Source organism: Schistocerca serialis, chromosome 9, assembly GCF_023864345.2.
Source record: "Schistocerca serialis cubense isolate TAMUIC-IGC-003099 chromosome 9, iqSchSeri2.2, whole genome shotgun sequence".
NCBI classification, from domain to species: domain Eukaryota; kingdom Metazoa; phylum Arthropoda; class Insecta; order Orthoptera; family Acrididae; genus Schistocerca; species Schistocerca serialis.
In genome coordinates, this window is record NC_064646.1 from 380,362,237 (window position 1) to 380,387,151 (window position 24,915).

General features: G+C 39.7%; 1 protein-coding gene across 2 annotated transcripts in view; it reads right to left on the minus strand.

The window, feature by feature from the left end:
- LOC126418869 (fatty acid synthase-like) overlaps positions 1-24,915 on the minus strand; it is a 431,809-nt gene that overhangs the window by 198,106 nt on the left and 208,788 nt on the right. For both annotated transcript variants that reach the window (XM_050085866.1, XM_050085867.1), the window contains exons 17-19: positions 13,521-13,766; positions 7,988-8,164; positions 1,632-1,810 (exon numbers count right to left, since the gene is read on the minus strand). In XM_050085866.1, coding sequence (XP_049941823.1) covers positions 1,632-1,810; positions 7,988-8,164; positions 13,521-13,766 — 602 coding nt within the window. The remainder of the gene's footprint in view (positions 1-1,631; positions 1,811-7,987; positions 8,165-13,520; positions 13,767-24,915) is intronic.

Consider the following 24,915-nt stretch of genomic DNA (forward strand, 5'->3'; position numbering starts at 1 on the left):
TGCTCGAGCCACACAAGGGGAAGACCGACACATACATTAAGGACTCAGGACATTTCATTGAGAAGCTGAAGAAACTGAAACTTGCACCAAACGACATCCTGGTCAGCTTTGATGTTGTTTCGTTATTTACGAAAGTGCCACTCAGTGACGCTCTGGAGCACATTGGCTCCATTTTCCCGCAAGACATCAGAAAGCTCTTCCATGCATGACTCACCACGAGCTATTTCACGTGGAATGGCGATTTCTATGAACAGCTGGAAGGCGTCGCCATGGGTAGTCCTCTCAGTCCAATGGTGGCCAACTTCTTCATGGAACAATTCGAAGCACACGCACTGGACTCGTCGACTTGCAAACCTAAGGTGTGGTACAGGTACGTCGATGATACCTATGTGGTGTGGAGCCATGGTGAAGAACAGCTCGGTGACTTCCTAAGACACTTGAACAGCCTCTATGCCAACATAACGTTTACCATGGAAGTAGAAAATGACAAGAAACTGTCATTTCTAGATGTGCTGGTCACAAGGGACGGCGAAAACCTGGAACACAGCGCGTATTGAAAACCGACACACATGGACCGATACCAGCACAAACTGTCAAACCGCCACCCAAGCCAGAAAAGAGGCATGATTAGTATGCTCGTAACGAGAGCAGGATGAATATGTGAGCCGCAACACCTCAAACGAGAAATGCAACACCTGGAAACTGTCCTGAGGAGCAATGGGTACTCCAAAAATTGTATTAGAAGTTTAACAGAGCCAAACACTCGACGAAGTAAGGAACCAGAAAAAGAAATGTTGGGTACAGCCTTTCTGTCATACATTCCCAGAGTGACGGACAGAATTGGCCGTATATTGCGCAACCATGGCGTAAAGACGATTTTCAAACCGACAAGGAAGATCAAAGAGAGTCTTAGATCGGTGAAGGAGAAAAGAGACCCACTTGCAATGTCGGGAATATACCGTATACCATGCACATGCAGAAAAGTTTATGTCGGAATGACTGAACGATCCATTAACACCAGGATCAAAGAGCATAAGCAACATTGCAGGTTGGGGCACGTGGAGAAATCGGCCATGGCAGAGCACGCACTGAATGATACCGACCACATAATAAAATTCGCTGACACTCAAGTTCTGGCTGTAGAGAAGCACTATCATATGCGCTTGTTCAGAGAAGCTGTAGAAATACAAAAACACGCGAACAGTTTGAACAAGAAAGAGGAAAGCCTTAAGGTCAATGGATCCTGGCTTCTCGTACTGCAACGAACGACCGTCGTAGGTAGCAAGAGGAGAACCACACCGGAAATGACCGCGGAGAAGCCCTCGGATGTTGACGCGCCAGGTACATATAGTCCGTGGCCGCGAGCTCGGCTCCAGTTCACCACCGGCAATGGAGGGTGAAGCTTTGACAATGCCAGCCACTCGTGCTGGCGAAACGTCAGAAAAATCATTAGATGAACGTCGGCCGAAGAACCCGAGACAGAAGCCAATAGGCAGTTTGTCAACAAGTGGCCAGGAAAGCCTTAACCATTTTGTAAAAAAATAAAAGTCCGTTAAGTCCATAGCATCACATATCTTTTCCCAAAATTTCTTTCAACTGAAATGAAGTCACACAGAATATTAAATACATACCCGCAGAAGTTCTTTGAGACTCAGGTTGCTCTGCCCTTGGTAAGGAACAAATCCATAATTTTCAAGTACAGGTTCTGTTGTTATACGACGCTTTGGGACTGGACTGGCAAACAGACCAAATATTTCTAAGCCACCTGATCTTACTAACCTTAGCTCTCTCCAGCAGTAAATAGGTAAAACTGAAATATTAATAAGAAAATCTTTGTGAACACATTGTTAAAATAGAGTGTTCATGTTCTTTTTATTATTTTTTGTTTACATAATATCTCCTACTCTCATGACAAAAATGTAAGTAAATGTAAATTGCTATTTTAACTGCACCCTGGTATGTAAACAATTTATTTACAGTTTAAACTATTTATCTTCAAGTACACATCATACTTCAGAAGAAGGTCTTATAAAGGAAGAAATGAACTGCAAGATGAAGATGTTGGCCATGTTCTGTTAAGAGGAATCAATGCCCTCTTCAAATAAACAGCTTTTGTATTACACACTGTACTCAAGGTAAGCCTAAAGTACTTGTACAAGAACAGTGTTGTCTACCATTCCAGTAATTGTTGTGAATGATATCCTCATAACAAAAATAAGTGGGCCCAATGTATGTCTAAAGTGAATAGAAGGAGGTTACCAGTATACTGACCTTCACCTTGCATGTGAAAAGCTGCTCTTTTTCCCTAAATGACTTCAAACTCTTCTTTTGGAAGCCTGTCATAGAGTATTTCACATATTTTTGAACAGTAATTACATGTCTGATCAATACCTTAAGACTGTTAGACTGCCCTGTATTCATTTAATAAACACAGCTGCTTTCTTTTAAACAAGTTGATGTGATCAAACATATCATATGTCATATGTTATTAAATACACTTGATGATGGTGTAAAATTTCCCAACTTGTTACATAAAGGCCCACCTGAGTTTCATGATTTCTTACATTTTTCCGTTGCAGAATAATTAACAATTATTATTGTATCACCAACATAAAAAGGCATTTTTGATTCATGTATAACAGTTTAGGACAAGAGCATAAAAATGAAGTGGCCATATTATGGAACCTTGCTGAATATTTAATGTTACAGTATTCCACTCAGATGCTAGCTCGTTTCCTGTTATACAATTCTAAGAAACAGTCTTCCTAATATTCTGCTCCTAAATTCATTTTTTTCTAAGCTACTTAGGAATATGCAAGCTGTATATATGGACGGGAGGGGGGCTGGGTTTTTCTAGGTGAAAATAAACTTTTCCTGGGTGAAAATCACTTGAGAAGTGATAACGTTTTTTTCCAACAGAGGTCAAAATGTACCAATCCTTTGGATGGTAAAGGTTTTATAAACCATTGTACAACTACCCGGCACTTTAGGAAATGACATCCAGCAAAAAAAAAACATAATCTAGAAAGATATTTGATGTGTGGCAACATGTACACTACATATTTTCATATTATGGAAGTATAAATACAAATTCCACCAAATACAGCATGGTAGCTTCTGAAGCACTGAAATCGAGACTGTGATGCACTTTTGTCAGTCAATTGTTGCTCATGTTAGTTGATTTCACAAGACAATGACTGCAGATATTCAGAGGATAGGACGCTTAATGCAGACAGCCAATAGCACCATGACTGTTTAGTAGAACTATGCAATACTTTGTAATAAGAAACTGTTTTTGGTGAGCACAATGTCACAACTGTTTACATTTCTAACAGGTCATGAGAAAATCTTGTGTACAGTTGTTTGAGAAGTGTTACTTTCAAGGTAAATTTCCTTTTACCAAGATTAATTATGTTACATTGAGAATATGCAATGAATTTCTTAAACCATAGAGCATTTTAATCTCATTCAAAACTTAACACTTCGTGGATCAGCCATGTAGAAAAATTTTGGGCCCGGAAGACCAGGCATAAATGCCATTATTTAAAATTTGAGTTTGATATGCTTAAATGGGTAACACATGCTAAAACAATATAAGTGTTATATGTGGAAGCTTAGGTTTTCTTGCAGATATGCTGTATGTATATTAATTTAAAACATTAACTGTTCATACTTGTTGGTGTCTCAGGGCATACACACCCTGAATATACCAACATCTGCACAGTCAGAAGCTATTAAGTCACAAAAAGTACTCAAAGGCCATAATGTTGTTTTCAATCTATTTTAGTATATCATTGAAGAAGGGATATAGTGACTGGTCAAGTGAATGCCATTAATAAAACCAAACTGTGATTCTGTCAATACATTGTGCTCACAGACACAAGCAACTACTCTACTGCAAATTGACTTCATTGAAAAAAAAATCATTAAAGAAGTTTTTACTACTTTCTTGCACAGAAACCTGACTGCTGAATAATTAAGTCTGCCTGGGAAAACCCTTATGAAAAATATGCAACAAAAGTAACAGTATATGGTGAACAAATATTCACTATCATACTGGGTATGTTATCATAAGCATGTAGATCCTTACTCTGCAGAGACTTCATAATATTATTAGTCCCCCGTAGATTCATCTCCTGTTGTTCCCTTATGAAATTGGTCTACAGAATTCACATGACTGGTGTTTGTGCACAAAGTTTTGATTCAATTTACCAACAACAGGGAAGAAATCGTGATTGAAAAATGCATTACTCTGTGATGTCAGTCTCCTATTTCTTCTCCCATTTCAGTCACCTTGTGACTAAAATTTTTTGTGACTTCTCTAACAGTGTTGGTAAGAGATCTGGCAGCCTTGCTGGCCAAGGTAATGTTTGGAAAGCATGAAGACAAGCAGCACAAACTCTCACCATATGCGGGCAGGTCATTATCTTGCTGAAGTGTAAGTCCTGGATGGATTTGCATGAAGGGCAACAAAACAAAGCATAGAATATTGTCAATGTACTGCTGTGCTGCAATGGTGATGCAGATGACAACCACTGGGGTCCTGCTTTGAAAAGAAATGATACTCCATACCATCATCCTGGTTGTCTGGCCATATGGTAAGTGACAGTCAGCTGTCTGCTGTCCAGGGCATCTCCAGATACGTCTTTGCTGGTCATCGGGGCTTGAAGTGGAACTCATCACTGAAGACAATTCCACTATAGTCAATGAGATACCAGGTCAAAGACATGTCAGGAGAAGCCCTGGACAGCCACAGATTACAACCTGACTGTCGCTCGCCATACACCCTGACAACCATAAGTGATAGTCTGGGATACTATTTCTTTTCATTGCCGGGCCCCTTTACTTATCACCTGCAGCACCCTTACAGCACAGCAGTATGCCAGTGACATTCTACACCCCATTTTATTGACCTTCAGAAGCCATGAACTAGCTACTAGCTCGTGAAAAGAAAAACATACAGAGATCATAGCGAGATAATGCCTGCCTGCATACAACACGAATTTCTATTGCTTGTCTTCATGCTTATCAAACCTACCTTGACCACCAAGACTGCCAGATCTCTCCTTAATTGAGAACATTTCGAGCATTATGGGCACAGTCATCCAACCAGCTTGAGATTTTGATGATCTAATGCACCACTTAGACAGAATTTAGCATGATTTCCCTCAGAAGGACATCCAGCAATTCTATCAATCAACACCAAACTCAACAGCAGCTTGCATGAAGCCCAGATGTGGATCAATGTGTTACTGACTTGTTCAATTTGTGAAGCTCTTTTTCTTGACAAGTCATCCAGTTTTTCTGAAATTGTAATCATTTTTTTGTCTGTACATGTACACTACATCTACCAATTTCCATCCCATTCAGGTACTTCCTTCATGACATATCTTTTTTAGAGTGTATAATAGAATCATATAGATAAAAAAATGAGGAGAAAACACACATAAAAGTTAAGGAAATGTGCATGCTTTCAGAGCCAGTGGCTTCACCTTCTGGCAAAATGGCTGAGTGGGAAGAAAGAGAGATGAGGGAAAAGGCTGACAAGGTTTAGGAAATAGGAGATTTATGGAAAAGTCACCCATAACCACCCAACAGGGGAGACTTACCATGGGGTTCTGGGCAACTTTTCTAACTCTATTCTGAATCTTGCCAGTCCTTTTCTTTTATTCATTTTCTTTCCCCTTCAACTATTCTGCCAGAGAAAGGAGTTACTAGCTCCAAAAGTTTGTACATTTCTTTAGCTTTTATATGTTTTTTCTCTTGCCACCACTTGATGAATAGGTTTTTTATCTACCCAGTAACATTACTAAGTTCCTAGATAGTATTATATCAGGGTTTTTCTTTTATAGAGCAGTCAGGATAGTTTCAAGATCCTCTAAATGTTCCTAAAGTTAAAAATAGTGAATTTTGTATGTGACTACTACTTATAGGAGTGTCAAGTGGTGGTACCAACTAGTTGAACTGTAAGCAAGCCTAAATCTCTGTAGCAATGGCTCCCAGTAGCTGCTGTGTATGAAACAGCTAGAGTGTAGAAAAATGCGATAATTTACAGGCTAAGACTAGTGAAGGGAGAAACATCCAGTGATCACAGCACTTCAAGAGATCCCATTTTCAGTACATGAGTACTGTGTCAACACGGCAACATGGGAAACAGACACAGTTGATATGATGATGCAACAGGGTATGTGAATGGATAGAGTGCTCATCGGAATTTTTGTAAAGGCTTGTGGTCAGCTGCCAAACTCCTTATCTCTTGCAGTTCACATGAGTCTCCATCTCAAAGGCCCTTGGAGGTGTGGGACGAGAAGTGGATCTGCACTTCTACAAATACACTTGTACACTTACGAAAGATATTCATGCACTGATGAGAACTTAGTGGCTTTAGTGAAAATGTAGTTTAAACCTATGAAAATGGAGTGTTCATGGGGGAAGCTGGGATTTCGTGGGCATGGATGCTAGTTAATTCTCTGCACATGGACACATGGGTGGTCAGAAAGAGTGGTAACTTTTCTATTGGCCATTGGTCATTTTTCACTTGTTCATGATGTGAAGCCAATAAGACAAAAAGTAGCTAAAACTTGTAAAATATGCTCTCCACCTTGTGCTGTACAGTACTGCATAGTATATAAGTATCTTATGGATGTATATATATCCATCTTCATTATATTTTCAAATATTGAGTATTTTCATTGATATAGTAAACGTTAAAACTTGAAAATGACAGTTTACTGGAGACAATAGAGAAAATCTAATGAATTGCTGTACAATTCATCATAGGCTTCATCAGTCAGGGACACAGTGTCAAAGAAAATTTCAACAAACCCTAATGGGAGATGACACATGGTAGACGCCATCCATTCCAACTTGACTCAAGAAACATACAACTTTTTCCAGTAAATATCTTTCTCAGTGACATGGGAAACTAAAGGAGTTTGGGCTAACAAAGATAGGTACCACCAAATCTCTTCCCCATGTCCCATTTGTGCATGGACCAGGAAGAAAATTATTCTGGTGCACTACATTCCCTCCCACTTTAAATCATATGGTCCCTTGCAGAGCACACACAAGGAGATGCAGTGTACCTATACAACTATCATGGTACCCAAAAAGAACATGAAGTGTGTATAGTCTGACACTGAAGACTATTTTTTCCATTGTATTATCCATAGTAACCAGCAAGTGCATTTTGAACAGTACAGCCATGATTAATGATATAATATTTTCTACTTGTAGCCAACACACAATGATGACTGAAAAGCTGTTCGCTAACATACTGTAGATATTCGACAAGCCGACACTAGAGTTCAAAATATAGACATGGTTATATCTAATTGAAAATGGAATAGGAAGTGATAAAATTATACTGGTATGTTATGTAGCCTTTGCCACACACAGCAATATGGCTTCAGGAGCACTGATGTAGATATAAATTGATCTTTATTGGTTCAGTTACACAATCATACACCAATATTCAGGAACCAAATATGGATGTTGGTTTTATAGGATACTCTAAAGGAACTCTGAGCACCCTATGCTCATTTGTGAAACACACAAGCAATGATTCACTGATTAGATAAATACTAGTTTTACAAATGAAATCAGTCAACAGTGTGAATTTGAAATTTTTGCCGACTGTCTACATGATATTCAACACATCCCTCAGTTGTATCCCTTTTGTTTCACAGGCTTAGAATGAGGAAAAATCTTAGAATGTATATGAGTGTACATATTTAATATAGGACTGAATAATGATGGAAATTAAATTTTATAGTTTCAGTTCTCACATAGTTAACACATAACAGTAGACACCATTTAATTTTTCTCAATATGTGCAAAATTCTGAGATACAAGAGTTGTGACTGGGTAGACACTGTAGGACTAGAAAATCATAAATAATTGAATGCTGTGTTCATGCAAACATGGAGTTTCTATACAGTTCACAAGAGCTGCAAATTATATAAATGGAGAAACTAGCAATAGATACCTCCATCCTCATCACTATTGGCAGCAAGTTCTGTATGCTTCGTGAAGTCAGCCACAATTCTCTTTATTTGTACTGGGACATACAGGTTGCGAGTGTCCTGCTGGAAGATGTTTATTTGCAGCATGTTGTCCATATATGCAACCCAGTTCTTCTCCCATGCAATGCGACCCACAGAAGCTTTACATATAAAACATATTCTCTTATTTTCTATTCATGTAAGGAAGAACAGAGTGTTACACAAAACATTATTTTGTTTTGTTATACATAACGTGAGAACAAAGTTGCTAACTGCAACATTTTAAATTATTAAATGTGAATGGACGATCACTTGTTGTGATTATAGAGCTATTAAGAATATTTGTAAATCAAAAAACACACTTTATGATTATGAATGTATGTACTGAACTGTCAGTTAGTCTCTTGCTTAATAATTTTTCCTGTAGATTGTATCCAGAAATATACTTTAAATAATGAAAAATAATGACCAGTGTCAAAGGCAATCTGCTTTTTAGACATACAAGAAGAAAAGTACAATTAAATTTTATTGATATGGTGATAACATTAAAACTATTAAAATAAGATGAAGATATAAAAGGTATAGAAAGTCACAAGATTAAATACATCATGAAATATATACCTGCATGAACATTCTACAGTTCTGCATTTAAATAGTGGAAGAGAGGACAGGTTCTGTGTTTTTCATAATGCATCATTGTACGTTGAATGTATCCTCAAAGGATGATAACTTTCATCATTAAATATAAAAGTGTATATTTTCCTGTTTGAGATATAAAAGAATAAAGTGTGAAGTGCTTTGCTGATCAGACTGTGATTACAAATATCATAATGAAACTGGTAAAGGAACAGCAATCCTACACCACACTCCCTGTGATTCCTTTGCCTTGTATTCATCTTTGGTGATGAAAACTCTTTCACTTGTTCTTACTCTTTGGGTGTGCTTATATGGGAGACATTGGATTCACCATAGCGAAACATCTCCACGATATGACCCTGACATACAACACCCAGATTCGATAATAATTTTAGAAAGTCTATCAACTTCTGTGGTCATATGGAGACTGAGCTTGGGTGCCTCCCATGGCATGATGCTCACATCTGCTATATTTGCTGCCAAACTTAATGATTCTTAGCAATAATGTGAGTGGTTGCTGCTTTCAGTATCAAATTACTTCCAAGCATTAAACTAATGTGTAGCTAACCAGGTTATCTTTGTTTCAGAAATGTTTCTGCAAATGCATAATCATTGTTTGTGCCTTGTTAATATTAACAGATTGAAAAATATTCGTAGGTTGTGCGGCAGTGGATAAGTCATGTCTTCCTCCATCTTATTCAATTTGACCTGTTTATCGACTTCATATTAACTGATCTGTTTATTCATTTGAAAACCATATACCTAAAGTAATGTTGTCTAGTTACATATACAAAATATATGTGCTCTGCACACCAGAGTAATACATATAATGTTACCATAACACTCATCTGAAACTGAACAAGATTTTAAATATGGAGTATTATTGTGACTGTGGTAGCCATTCTTACACACAAATTAGAGCAGCAACTGATATTTTCAATAGGTACATTCACTGAAATTTTGGAAACTATGTTTCCATCTCTTTCTTTGAAAGTGAGAACCTTCACTTCATACTTGTTATACACATAATTATATATTGATTATTACAGAGCATCCTTTCAACATTAATAAAAATGTAATAGAACCTTTTAGAAAAGAGAAGGTACAAAAAATAAAATAAAATAAAAATAAATAATTATTAGAAGTAGTAGGACAAGAACAAGCACATCAGCTATACTTCTTGCCATAACATGTCATCTTAAACATTATGCCACTGTGGACACTTGCAGTTTGTGATTCTGTCTCCCACCTTATGTGGACAACAGCTTGTTGGTAGTCATGCCTACATAGAATGCAGCACAGTGATTGCAGCTTAGCTTGCAGACCACATGACTGGTTTCACACGTAGCCCTGCCTTTGATGGGATAGGTGATGTTAGTGACCGGACTGGACCAGATGGTGGTGGGAGGAAGTATGGGACAGGTCTTGATATCTAGGTCTATTACAGGGGTATGAGCCAGAGGTAAGTGGTTGGGAGCAGGGGTTTTGTAAGTATGGACGAGTATAATGCGTAGGCTTGGTGGACGACAGAATACCACTGTGGGAGGGGTGTGAAGGGTAGTGAGCAAAATATTTCTCATTTCAGGGCACAACAAGAGGTAATCAAAACTCTTGCAGAGAATGTAATTCAGCTGCTCCAGTCTTGGATGGAACTGAGTTACAAGGGGAATGCTCCTTTGTAGCTGGACTGTGGGTCTTTGGGAGGTGTTGGGAGACTGGAAAGATAAGGAACAGGAGATTTGTTTTTGTACAAGGTTATAAGGATAATTACAATCAGAGAAGGCTTCAGCAAGATCCACGGTACACTTCAAGATGGACTGCTCATCACTGCAGATGCGACATCAATAGGTGGCTAGGCTGTACAGAAGGGACTTCTTGGTATGGAATGGGTGGCAGCTGTCAAAGTGGAGGTATTGCTGGTGGTTAGTAGGTGTGATATGGATTGAGGTACTGACGTAGCCATCTTTGACCTGGAGGTTAATATCTAGGAAGGTGGCTTGTTGGGTTGAGTAAGACCAGGTGAAACAAATGGGAGAAAAGTTGTTGAGATTCTGGAGGAATGTGAATAGGGTGTCCTCACCTTTGATCCAGACAGCAGATGTCATCAATGAATCTGAACCAGGTGAGGGGTTTAAGTTTCTCTGTTTTTAGGAAGGATTCCTCTAGATGGCCAATAAATAGGTTGGCATAGGATGGGGCCATGTGGGTGACCATAACTGTACCCTGGATTTGTTTGTAGGTAATGCCTTCAACACAGAAGTAATTGTGGGTAAGCATATAGTTGGTTATGGCGACTAGGAAGGAGGTTATGGTTTGAAATCTGTCAGACATTGGGAAAGGTAGTGTTCAATAGCGGTAAGACCATGGGCAATAGGAATGTTAGTGTACAGGGAGGTGGTACTAATAATAATGAGCAGGGCACAGTGTGATAAAGGGACAGGAACTGTGGAGAATCAGTGGAGGAAATGGTTGGTATCTTTTATATAGGAGAGTAGGTTCTGGGTTATAGTTTGAAGATGTTGGTCTACGAGAGCAGAGATTCTCTCAGTGGAGGCACAGTAACCAGCCACAATGAGGTGTCTTGGGTGGTTAGATTTATGGACTTTAGGATGCATGTAGATGGTAGGAGTGCAGGGAGTGGTAGGGGTGAGTAGAGAGATTGACTTCAGGGAGAGGTTCTGGGATGGGCCTGAGGATTTGAATAGTTACTGGAGATCCTGCTGCATTACTGGAATGGGGTCACTGTGGCATGGGATGTATATGGAAATGAGTCCTTCCGTCAGGTAATTCTTGCGGTTCAAAACAACAGTGGTGGAGCTTTTGACTGCAGGTAGGATTATAAGGTCGAGATCAGTTTTTAGATGGTGGACTGTGGTTCTTTCAGCAGATGTAAGGTTAGTTTGCATTTGAAGGATTTGGGGAATGATAGTGAGGCAAGGTAAGAGGTTAAGAAATTCTGAAAAATTAACTGGTGGTTTGGGAGCAGTGTGGTGGATCACCATTGGATGGAGGAGTGAACTAAGTTAGGGAAGATTCCATATTCGTCTTTGGTTGAGTCTGATTGGTAGGGTGGGAGGCAAAAAAGTGTTTCCACTGTAGTGACCGGGAGAAGGAGAGAAGGTCTTTAACAAGTCCTGCATGACTGAATTTGGGAGAGGGGCAAAAGGTGAGGCCTTTGGAAAGGAATGATTTTTCTGTGGGACTAAGGCTTCTGAAGGAAAGGTTTGTGACTGTGTTGCAGGTCTGTTTAGGTTCTGGATTCTGTGTGGTGGTGGTGGTGGTGGGAGGGAGTTTTGGAGGGTGGAGTAAGTGTAGTAGGTCTGTGAGACAGGGTCTGTCAGCTATGAGGGGATGTGGGGGACGTTTGGAGGTTGTAGAGGTGGTGGACAGTGGTACTCCAAGGCAGGAGTAGGAAGTGAGTTGGACGTACAGCTTTTTGAGGTGGCATTGTGCATGTTGCGCAAGTTCCTGTAGGGCAAGAGTTTCAATGTGTGTTATGGGTTCCAGGAATTTAGGATTGCATAGCAGGAGAATTTTATGAAGGGAGTGAAGATACTGCAAGGATGTTTGGGCTTGATTGATATGGTTTTGCACGACTATGCTGGTGAGGGCTAAGGACTGGCAGAATCCGAATAGGTGGAGGTAATTGTGGAAGGATGGGTGGTAGCCAGAGATGGGTAATTTGATGGTAAGACCATTAGGGGAGGATTCCATGATCCAAGCAACAATGCAGGTATGTGGGACTGGGATATGGCTAGGGATAAGGACACTTTTCTGTTATGACGCAGATGGAAGAAACAAGGTTACATGGTGGTGGAAAAATGTGGAAAATTACGTAAATAATACAGAATTAGGTCCGAAAAATTTTGCAAAATTACACCCAAATAAGAGCAACAATTCACAAAAAGAATGATACGGATGCAAAAGGGGAAACAAGATGAAATCTGAAGGAGTCAACAATAACGAAAGGCAAGAACCAACTAAAATTGGTGAGAAGTTACAAGGATAAAAATAAAGAATAACTGATGAAAAATATATATTACTGTGGGTAGCAGGTCTGAGGGTGGATAAGTGTGCATAAAGGGGACAGCTGATCTGGCTGGATGGCAGGATTAGGAGTTGTGAACTGGGATAGAATTAAGTACACCTTCTTCATGTTTTCATGCTTGATCTGTCTTCAGTTACTGGCATGCAATCCAATGGGCCATCTTACCACAAAATTTGTAAGGGTGCAATGGGGAGTTCCCCTTGCCAAAACGTGATACAAACACAAAAGTAATGGACATCCCAGCCTGTTGAAATTGGGAATGTACACATTACAGTGATGTCACAGAGTAGTATATACAAGGTTTGCCGAATGTATCCCACACTTGTACACTTTGTTGTGAAGTATGTCACATATTGTTCTTTACTTTAGGGGAAAAATTATTTAAAAATAATTTTTCTGCTTGCCACCATACTCTTCTGCCTGTTTTCTCAGCAACTAGGAAGTTTACTTCTTGGCATTATGAGATGATAAACTGGATTGTAAGTGAAGTATTGCATGATGCAGATGCAATAAAGCAGAAAGATGTCTGGAAATATGCAATTCAATGACAATGCTGAAACATATTGTACTAGTTAAGTGCAAGCATTGTAAAATTATAACTGATTAAAATTATGAGACTTGTTAATAATATGCCTGACTACAGTCAGTTTTTTCATCATTGATATATGATATTTTTATGAACTCAGCTAGAAAGACATTATATTATAATTTAGAAGGAGATATGGGTGTCTGTAATTATAAAATCAATGTATGACATCTCAAAGGTGCAATTAACTTCTGTCCTGCACAACTGTACTGTAATTGTTGGTTTACTATCTAATAATGTCTCCTACCTGAAGGATCCAGACTAATCAGACTCCGGAAAATTCCATTGTAATTGTAGCCCCTGAGTCTCATCTCCTTATATATATCCTTCTTATCCATGGGAACACCAGGAGCTGGTTTTGGGGGCTCCAGCCCATCGCTTAACATAGGAGCACCACCCAACCAAAAGCGACCAGTCACAACGACACTTCCTCCCTCCATAACTTCAAATTCATTAGTTCCAGAACTAGTCATTACTTGGAACACAAGTACCGCTAAACAGAAAATGAAGCAAAAATTTAAAAAAATATTGAAACACCATACAGAAACACCAACAGAGCAAACAATACTGACTGACAGAACAGAATTAAAATTATTGTGAAAATATGATTGTAATCCATGATATTATGGAATGCAGTAACATGAGAGTAATGTCAAAATAGTGACAAAAATTTTAGGTGTAAGATTTGCTTTTTTAGAACTCAGAGTAAAAACACTGTAACACAAAAGGGTAGAAAATTTGAATGTTTATACAGAAAAGGATAATATCTCCATAATCTATATTTGCAGGCATGCAACACATTGGAAGGGGAGAAACTGTTTAACAAACATGATATAAGATAACTAATAATATGCTACAATCTTTGAAAGAGATACCAATTGGAGTGTAACCTGAAAGTAAATACCGTAATTTTAGTTTTTGAAGCTGGATATTCACATTTGATAGTACAAGACATAGAGAGGAAAGAACAGTAGCAGTTGTATCACAACTATATATACTGTATTATGTAAAAGACTCAACATACAGGGCAGAAACAGAGTGGGAAAAAAAGAGAACTTGTCAATATAAGCCAATTTATTACTGATATACAAATATCTGAGAACTGACCTGAAATCATGGAGCAATGTCACATAAGTAGAATATGCATAGTGTATAATGAATGAAAGAAATTCTTTATTAGTACAAATATTGTCAAAATTACTTAATCACAACTAGACTCAACAAACACTAAGAAGTTACATAACATGATGGCAAAGATAAAAAAAACAACAGCCACCAAAGAAATACCTCTCACACTTCTATATCATGTAGTGCAGGTGCACGAAAAAGTATCATTGTCACACAGCCCTCCTCCAACCCTCTTAAACTGCAAGCCCCAAGGATGCATTGATACTCAATTTAATCAGATCCTCAGCACTTCTGTGTTTGTCAGGTGTCTCAGTGATGCTGACAGTTTTGTTTGTGGTGGTGACATACCTGTCCATTGTGTTCATGTCCTGGACAATGTGCTAGGCATCCTTTCAGTTTGTTTTGCATTTGTTGTGTCTTGATACACTGGTCTGAGATCAGGGCAGGTAAAATCCATGCTGGCTAGTTGCATTCAACCAATACCTTCATCAAACTGCCATTCTACAATATTTCCATGGTGTGCTTGTCTCTATGCAGCACCAAAATGCCCGGTATATGGTGGTTGTAAGGATGCTTCTAGGGAGTCTGTTTGTAACATTATGTGAGAGCAATCATGTAAGTCTGTGGTACAAACACCTCACATGTGCCATGTGGAAAGGCAATGGGCACATACATTCGTGCAGTGAAGTTTTAGCCGCTGCACCTGCTATATGAGGTCCCTTGAGTTTGGCAGTGCTGTTGGTACTAAATAGTCTGCTGGAATCCGTAGCAGTTTGCAGTAAACCATCTCAGCCACTGACACACACCAATATCAAGTTTGTGAGCTGTTAGCAGGCCTAAGAACACTAATGGTAACGCTTCCATCCATCTGTCTTGATGACACATCGATGCTGCTTTCAAGGTTCTGTGTCACTGTTCCACCATACCAATATTGGTGGGTAATAGTAGTCATTCGGTAGTGTTGGAACCTGCACATTTTGTCCAGCTCCAAGAACAGTATGAACTGAAACAAATATCTCTAATCAATCATAACTTGGAGTGGGCATCTGAAACATGCAATCCAAGTACACAGAAACGTCTTCACTGCAGTTTCAGGTGATATCTTGGCTGTTTGAGACTTGCCTCTGACCACTCTGTTCATCTACATGCTCGACAAGTGCTGTCCAGATTGCCAACTGATCGTGTCCACAACAATAGCTAACTCTGCATATTGAACTGGGTGGGCATGCAACACTGCCTGGCTGAGGTTTACTTGCAGATCTCTAAATGCTTTGTCCATTTCTCGTGTCCACTTAATCAGTCACCGACCCTCGGAATTGTGTCCCTTGAGTGCATTCGTGAGTTGTGCTTGCATGGTAGCCATTGCTGGCAGATGGTGTTAATAAGAATTTATTACTCTCATATATCTTTTCACTTCTTAATAGTTTTCCACCTTCTGTGGAAACTGTATTGTCACAATCTTCCCTCACAGAGGTATGATTCTTTTGATGACACATTATGTCCAAGAAAAGTGACATGGTTCTTGTGCATGACCCACTTATTTTCATTTAATACCACTCTATGGTCAAAGAGTCATCTGTGAACTTGACACAGATGCTGTTGATGTGGCAACAACTCCAAAATGTCATCAATAGAATAAAAAAAAATGCCAATCCCTTTATCACTTTGTCAATAAAATGCAAGTGGTGTAATCACTGCTGTCTTCCTAACATCTCTTGGAGGTACTGGTATCTGGTAGTACGCTTCCTTGCAGTCGCAAATGCTAAAAAGTTTTACACCAGCCAGAGTACATGTGAAGTCCTGTATGTTAGGTACTGGGTATCAATCTGGGATGGTCCTAGAGTTTAACACCTGATAATCCCCAGATGGCCTCCACGATCCATCCTTCTTACATACTAAGTGTCAGGGCAAAGACCACGGACTACCTAACTGCAGATTACTACTGACAATAACATTTCTTTGAATATGTCCATACGTGATAATTAGAGTTATTCACTGCTTTCAAACATGTCTGTACACCTCGTCTGTTGCATGGTGCATGACTGACAGGAAGTGAGCTGATATCTGACATGGTAGCAACCAAAAACATTGTGCCCATATGCCTAATAGATATGTACAGTCTCTTCAAAGTGGAAGGAGATGTATGCACTGATGATTGCTGTTGATGACATGAAAACACTGTTACTGTATGTAACATGGCTTTTTGGTAGAAACACAGTGATGCGCATCTTGCAGCATATCTCCAAAAATGTTTTCGTAGCAAGATACCCTATGTACATCTTCTTGCTTGCTTCACGTTTCATGTCTCACCCAAATTATTGTCTGATTGATGTTAACTTGTTGCCACTGTTGTGTGTGCAGTTGCATTCTTTGGTCCTCTACTGTAGCTTTTAAATCTCTAAACTCATTTGAAATATTTGCAAGTGCGCGAAAAAATATCATTATTACAGATCAAAGGACAGTATAAATGGATGAGCACAGAGCAGTAAAAATGTGACTAGGGTTTACATACATAAATCAATAAACTACAATAAGGAAATGTAGCAATATCATATAAACTGGATGACACTGTCATTAGTGGAACATCTACCTGCTCTCATCTCATGGAAATAAATTCCTCCTATGACTACTAAACTCTTTGGCAAATAGTACTTACGTTATATGTCTCTTAATGCAGGGAGTAAGTTGAGAATAAAGTGTAAAAAATTTATATCTACAAAATGTTTTCATCCAGAAATTACTGTAATTTCTGTTTCCTCAAAAAATACACAAAACATTTATCACATAAAGCAACATTTCACAAGTTTTTTAAAGTACCTATATTACTGCTGAAACTACCAATTTTGTGTGTGTGCCACTTCACAGTTCCCGTGTGAAGTTCATGCCTGATTTGGCAACTAGAGGCCACTTGGCCTGCTAATAAGACAGCAGTTATGAGGGCAGCCTGCTGGATGTGCCCCCTGCTGGAACTAATGAATATATAGACTGTAGTGCAAGGCTCTGCTAGTCACTTGTGTACTGCTTATTGTATTGTGTCTTGTCTTCCTTGTGTAAGTACTATTTGAGTAATAAATTACAGTGGTCTTGGGTTAGAACACTTTTTGGCGATGAGTATGATATTTGACTACACGTGTTCCCCTTCAGTCACTGGTCCTTTGAGTATAATTTCCATAGAGGCAGTGCTTAAATCTCTTCTTGAGTGACAGCTGGCACTGACAGTTGCTAATTCCAGTTTAATGACTACACTGGCACAACATGAGACCCTACAACAACATATCTGCTGCCATTTCCTCATTTCCTCCATACAATGATGCAGCATAAGACTGGGATGCCTGCAGCAACATTTCTAGGCATTTGTAGTGACAGATGTAAGGCAGTGCATGGTCCTTTTTCTGTCACTGATTTCAACTCGTGTGTATCAGTTGTTGTACTAGAATCCATAAGTCTTCTTTTGATCAGATGCGTGAGTTGCTTCCTACCTAACACTGTATATACTCATGTTATTGCTGCTTGTGTGGAGTTTTGCTGCGGCCAAAACAGTTGTACAGGGCATGGGCAGCAGAACTACATGGTGATTGTAATTTTGTGGTAAATGTTCATAAAGAATCCTATGCAGATCAACTGATTCGCGATGCAATCAAATGTTTTGCTCCTGATAAGGAAGTTCGAGAGTGATCTATACAGTGTGAAAATCCTATGGTAACGAAGTGCTGAACAAAGTGCAATCATCTGAAGTTTCATGGGCCGCAGGTAGTCAGATATAACCCTGGTCCAAAGTTTCAGAAATCCCAACCTCCATTCAGTTTGTAAGGGAACATAGATGCTATTGCAGCAGTCCAGCAGACATCTCTGTGTCGTATAGATAATCACCATTCGCGACAACAACAATCCATGTCACAACAGTGACAGACTCATGTTCTGCTGTTTTCATGCCCTTAATGCTTCACTCAACATGGAAGGTCCCCTTGTCCCAAGCACCAGGCAATGGGTAATAGGTGCCATAAGAAAGGACACATTGCTTCTGTATGTAACTTCTTTCCAAACATGAGTGAGGATGAAACAAACATTGATGTGAACAGTGTGTCAGCAATGATGGTGTCTCAAGGGAACTTATACATTTAAGTGCACATGTTTAAAAAATGACTGAGACTGCAGGTGGACATGGGTGCAGGACCAGGATTTGGATTCTCCCCTTGTGACTCCATTGTCATGGGGGCTGGTGAGTTACAACAAAAAGGTTCCCATTCTTGGACGGTTTTCTGCACCTGTGTCTTACAAGGTTGTGGTTTGATCATTGACATTCCTAGTTGTGGACAATGCTTACACAGCAAATCTTGTTTGGTTTGGACACTTCTAACCATCGAGCGGGTGCACCTGTGTATAAAGTGTGCCAACCAAAAATAAAATGATTTTGTGCGGTTCCATTTTTGTTTCACAATTGCAAACCTATGCCTACTCCTTCAGTATTGCTTCAGGTAACAGAGTGATAAATTGTGTTGTCATATGTCCAAGTGAGCAACAGTAATATAAAATACAAAGCGAGCTAGGCGAGAAAACATTTACGAGCAGTTCAAAAAAATTACCCCAGTTATGACCTAGCAATATAATCCCACACTGAGACAGTTGTCTACAAGATAATTAGTGATCAAATAAGTAGCTGGCTGTGATCTGATGCAACTGCACTGCTTAATCCTTCAAATGCATCATTACTGTCTCTTTAACAAATGTCCTTGGTAACAGAGAGTTATAGTGGAAATTTATTTCATTATTGTTTAACAAAACAGTAGTTTAACTCATATTATGTAAGTATATTTTCTCCTTGTTTACATAAACTAAGATTAAACTGTGATTTTGGTCATACTTGACTTACCTTGGTAACATAAGGAAACCTATTCTTTTCATGTGTACAAAGTGCGCCGTGCGCCCACTCGTGATACAACAAAACGGCGTGCCCGCTTGAGGGTTAAACTGTTTGGATTCTCCATCAATGATGAAATGCATTTGGTTTCTGATCAAGTTCCATATCAGCAATTAGATGCTCTCTGTGCTGAACTTTTTTCTCTTAGAATTTCAGGCTCATATTGTGATGAAACAGTCTGCCCCCCCTCTCCTCTCCCACTGCTCCTGTGCTCCCATTTCTTCCGGGCCTGCCTGGTACTGGTAATTGTGCAGGATCAAGTAAAAGCAAAATTATATTGTCTTCAATCCCTTGATGTTATTTGACCACTTTCTCCAACTGAATGATCAGCACCTCTGTTAATATCCAAGAAACTTACTGGTGAATTATGCCTCTGTGGTGAGTCTGAGAAATTCATCAGTCCACAGTCAATCATGAACGGGGAAACAGAATGACTAGTATGAACATTTAAGACTCAGATGAAAAAATGCATTTCGGATGTGTCACCGGAAGTAGCTCTTGACCAGTTCCCCAGTTATTTTTTAAAGATTGACTTGGCAGAGGACTATCTGCAGCTGCTGCTTGATGAAGAATCTAAAATTATTCTAGTTATCAATACACCATTTGGGCTTTATCAATAACAGAGTTTTGCTTTCCATGTGGAAAGTGCAGCAGCTATTTTTCAATGCTTTGTAGAGAAACTTATTGGATCAGTTCTGGGGCTGCATCAGCTATTTAGATGACATAGTAGTAGGGGTCTATGTGGTGTTTTTGCAGAGGAACATTTGCAGTCTGCAGTGTTAGAATGAAATTTGGACAAGACACAGCTTTTTCAACAACCAATTATTTATTTGGGTTTTGAAGTGTCGCGTGCTGGCATTAAACAATTGTGCAAGTGTATTGATGCTATTGCCACATTGCCACACCCCACATCCATCAAGAAATTATACGCATTTTTAAGCATTGCATACTATCACAATTTCATACCAAATGCTTCTACTGTGGCATTATTATGTAAAGATGTTCCTTTCCACTGATCCCCAGCTTGTGGCCAGGCATTCAAATAGTTTAACTTTAAGCTGCAGTCGGCTCCTCAATTGGTCATTTTTCAGATGGGCCAACACCTTGTGTTAGCAGTGGACGTGTCCCAGTTCGGCCTTGGTGCCATTGCTGCTCATAAGTACACGGACAAAACTGAACACCCTGTTGCATATGTCTGTAAATCCTTAAATTCAAATTAAGTGCAACAGCATCTTCTCAGGTAGAGAAAGAGGCTTTGATGAGTACATACGCTCTAAAAAATTTCACATTTTGCTATACAGTCTAAGTTTCACCTAATCACAGACCACAAACCACTAGGGTCTCTTTCCAACCTTTTGGCATCCTTATCATACAAATCTGTACATTACTTACAGCAGTGGGCTCTTTTTCCTGTCACGATACAATTATGAGATACATTTTTGACCTACAGCTCAACATGCAAAGGCTGATGCCTTATAGTGTTTGATATTGATCCGGAACCAGAGTTTGGTGTACAGGAATTGCTTCATTTTCATTCAGACATGGAAGCTCAAAATATTGTTCATGGTTTTGCTATTACTAGCACTAAAATTGCAGCCACGGTATCTGTGGATCCTGTTTTAGACTCCATATCATACTTCTGATCCTTTGTGAAATCATCTTTCTGTTTGGGATGGAGTATTGCTATTAGCTACAGAGGACACAATGTGACATTATGTACGTATTGCATATGGACCATGGGGTGTGACACATAGAAAAGCATTAGCATGCAGACATGTTTTCTGGCCAGGCAGTGATGGAAAAATAGCATGAGTTGTTAGAGCTTGCTATTAGCTACAGAGGACCAACATGACATTATGTGCGTATTGCATATGGACCATGGGGTGTGACAGATAGAAACGCATTAGCATGCAGACATATTTTCTGGCCAGGCAATGATGGAAAAATAGCATGAGTTGTTAGAGCCAGCCCACAGTGTGCTACTCATCTGTTGACCCCCTGTGCTCCTTTCTCACCGCAGTCGGATTCATAGCAGCCTTGGAACAAATTCATGTACATTTTGTAGGACATTTCTTGAATTTCTACTGACTTGTTGTAATTGATGCTTATTCTATGTTTCCTTATGTGGTGCAGGGTCTACCTACTTCTGTGGCGGCAAAAATTTCAGCTTTGTCAAAAATTTTTGCAATGGCAGGTCTTCCGTATGCCTAGTTACAGACAATGACCCTGAGTTCAAACAATATCTCAGGAATTTGAAGATTTTTGTAGAATAAGTGTGGTTCACCATGTCACTGCTCCTCCTTTCTGAGCTCAATCGAATGAGGAAGCAGAATGACAAGTATGAACATTTAGGACTGAGATGAAAAAATGCATTTCGGATGTGTCACCGGAAGTAGCTCTTGACAAATTCTTCAGTTGGTGATAAGAATCTGGCAGAGTTGTGCCATGGTCATCAGCCCCAGACTCTGTTACATCTGCTTTGATTGACCCCACGCCACCTGCTGGCAGACTTCCAGCCTGGCACAGCTATCTGGGCTCATGAGTTTGGCCACCAGCCAAAATGGGTGCCAGCTGTCATCGAGAGTAATCTTGGCTGATGCCTCTGCATTTTCCATGTGGCCGTGGGAAGGACGTTATGACACTTGGACCAGCTATGACTACACATGGGCATCTGCACACTAGGTGCATCTCTTCCGCCTCTGCACCCTCCGTCTCCCCAGCCATCTCCAACATCGCAGCCAATGCTACTGTCTTCACTACTGTCACTGATGATGTTTTCACCACTGTCTCATCTGCTGTGGGTGCCCCCATCAGTTGTTGGCAACTGGCACTGCCTGTTCTGTCACCTTTGCTCCAATCTGCTTCCTGGGGTTGGATACAAGTGTGCAAATGGAAGCTGCATCAGCATCGCCAGTCCTACCTATTGGTGTCTCACAGAGGGCAAGTGGTGCACATGTCTGCACTCATGCCACGTCTGAATCTACACACTGGTGGTAACTCGTTGCATGACTCAGTAACCCATGTCAACCACAGAAGAAATGGACATGAGCACAGTGCTCACATCTTCACAAAGGAAGAAAAGTGCTGTAACTACCAATTTTCTGTGTATGTCACTTCAAAGTTCATAAGCAAAGTTCTACATCTACACCTACATCCATGTCTATACTCGGGGAACCACCGTAAAGTCAATGGTAGAGAGTATATACCACTGTATCAGTTATTAGGGTTTCTTCCCATTCCATTCACATATGGAGTGTGGGAATACTGATTGTTTGACTGCCTCTGTCGGTGCAGTAATTATTCTAATCTTATTCTCACAGTACCTATGTCAGTGATGCATATTCCTGGAGACATCATTTAAAGCTGGTTCATGAAACTTTGTTAATTGACTTTCTTGGGATAGTTTATGTCTATCCAGTTCATATCCTTCAGTATCTCTGTGCCTTTCTCCCATGGATCAAACACACTTATGACCAGAATGCTGAATCAAAACACCTTTTAGCCGTCTAAATCTCCAAATAGCTTTTTTATTGAGCAACCAGTTTCAGTGATATATTATGCCATCTACAGACCCACTCACCAATGTGTAGGAAGAATCACATCTCTGATCCACTCAAAATAGAGGCCACCATTCAGTCACTGGTTTCCGTAGATTTTTAACGCAGTGATCCCTTTGATCATCGCTTATCAAACATTCGTGCTACACTTCTCTGTATATGTTCAATATCACCTGTTAGTCTTATTTGGTAAGGGTCCCACACACTTGAGCACTTTTCTACAACTGGTCACATGAGTGATTTGTAAGCAATCCCCTTTCTAGAGACCACCTGCTTAGCTGGACGCCCACGCAGCAGGCCTGCGTTCGATTCCCGGCTGGGTTGGAGATTTTTCTCTGCTCGTGGACTGGGTGTTGTCCAGTCCTTATCATCTTTTCATTCTCATCATCAGCACACAAGTTGCCCTATGTGGCTTCAACTGAAATAAGACTCACACTTGGTGGCCAGACTTCCCCGGATGGGCCTCAGGGCCACCAATGGCATAAGATCATTTCTTTTCTTTTTCCTTTCTAGAGTGATTGCACTTCCCCAGTATTCTACCAATACACCAAAGTCTACCTCCTGCTTCACCTGTAACTGAGCCTATGTGACTATCCCATTTCATATCTCTACTAAGTGCTACACCCAGGTATTTGTATGAGTTGCCTGATTCCAACAGTGACTCACTGATATTATAGTCACAGGAGAACTTTTTGTGAAGAGCACAATTTTACATTTCTGAACATTTCAAGCAAGTTGCCAGTCTTTGCATCACTTTGAAATCTTTTCAAGATCTGGCTGGAAATTTATGCAGCTTCTTTCAGATGGTACTTCATTATAGATAACTTCATCATCCGTAAAAAGCTTGATTTTGCTATTAATATTGTCTCAATGGTCACTAATATACAACATGAGCAGCAAGGGCCACAGTACACTTCCCTGGGACACACCCAAAGTTACTTCTACATCTGACAATGACTCTCCAGCCAAGATAATATGCTGCGTACTCCCTATCAAAACATTCTCAATTCAGACACAAATTTCACTTGATACCCATCTGATCATATTTCTGACAATAAGCGTAGGTGTGGTACTGAGTCAAATGGTTTTGGAAATTAAGAAATACTATATCTACCTGACTACATTGATCCAGACCTTTCAGTATGTCATCTGAGAAAAGTGCAAGATGGATTTCCCATGACTGATATATTTGAAATCCATGTTGGTTGGCATTGAGGAGGGCATTCTGTTTGAGATACCTCATTATGTTTGAGTTCAGAATATGTTCTAAGATTCTACAACAAATTGATGTCAAGGGTACTGGACAGTAGTTCTGTGGATCACTTCTGCTACCCTTGTTTTAGAACAGTGTGACCTGTGCTTTTCTCCAAGAACAGGGCACAGTATTTTGTTTGAGGGATCTATGATGGATTATAGTTAGAAGAGGGGCTAACTCAGCCACAGATTCAGTGTAGGGTCTGACAGGGATTCATCAGCCCCTGGAGCTTTACTCAATTTTAATGATTTCAGCTGCTTCTCAACACCACTGACATTAATATTTATATCATTCAACTTTTCAGTAGTATGAGGATTAAATTGGAGCAATATTCCGGGGTTTTCCTTTGCAAAGAAACTTTTGAAAATTGGGTTAAGCATTTCATTCTTTATTTGGCTACCCCCAATTTCTGTTCCTGTCTGTCACTGGGGCAGGACAGTAACTCTGGTCCCACTAACAGCCTTTAGATATGACCAGGATTTCTTTGGGTTTTGTGAAAGATCATTTGACAATATTCTGCTACAGTAGTCACTGAAGGCATCACGAATTGCTCTCTTGACAGCCAAACGAGATTCATTCAGCACCACTCTATCCATAGCCCTACGCTTTGTTTTGCCATCTATATTGTATTTTGTTGAGAAAAAAAAAACTTGTTTATTCTCAATAAAGATCAGGTGCTGACAAAAAGCGGTGAGTTTGGTTTTCAAATACTTAGATTTATTTCTGAATCTGGAGACACAGTTTACAAAAGAAGTTGTGGCAATAGTTTGACATTCTTTGCCAG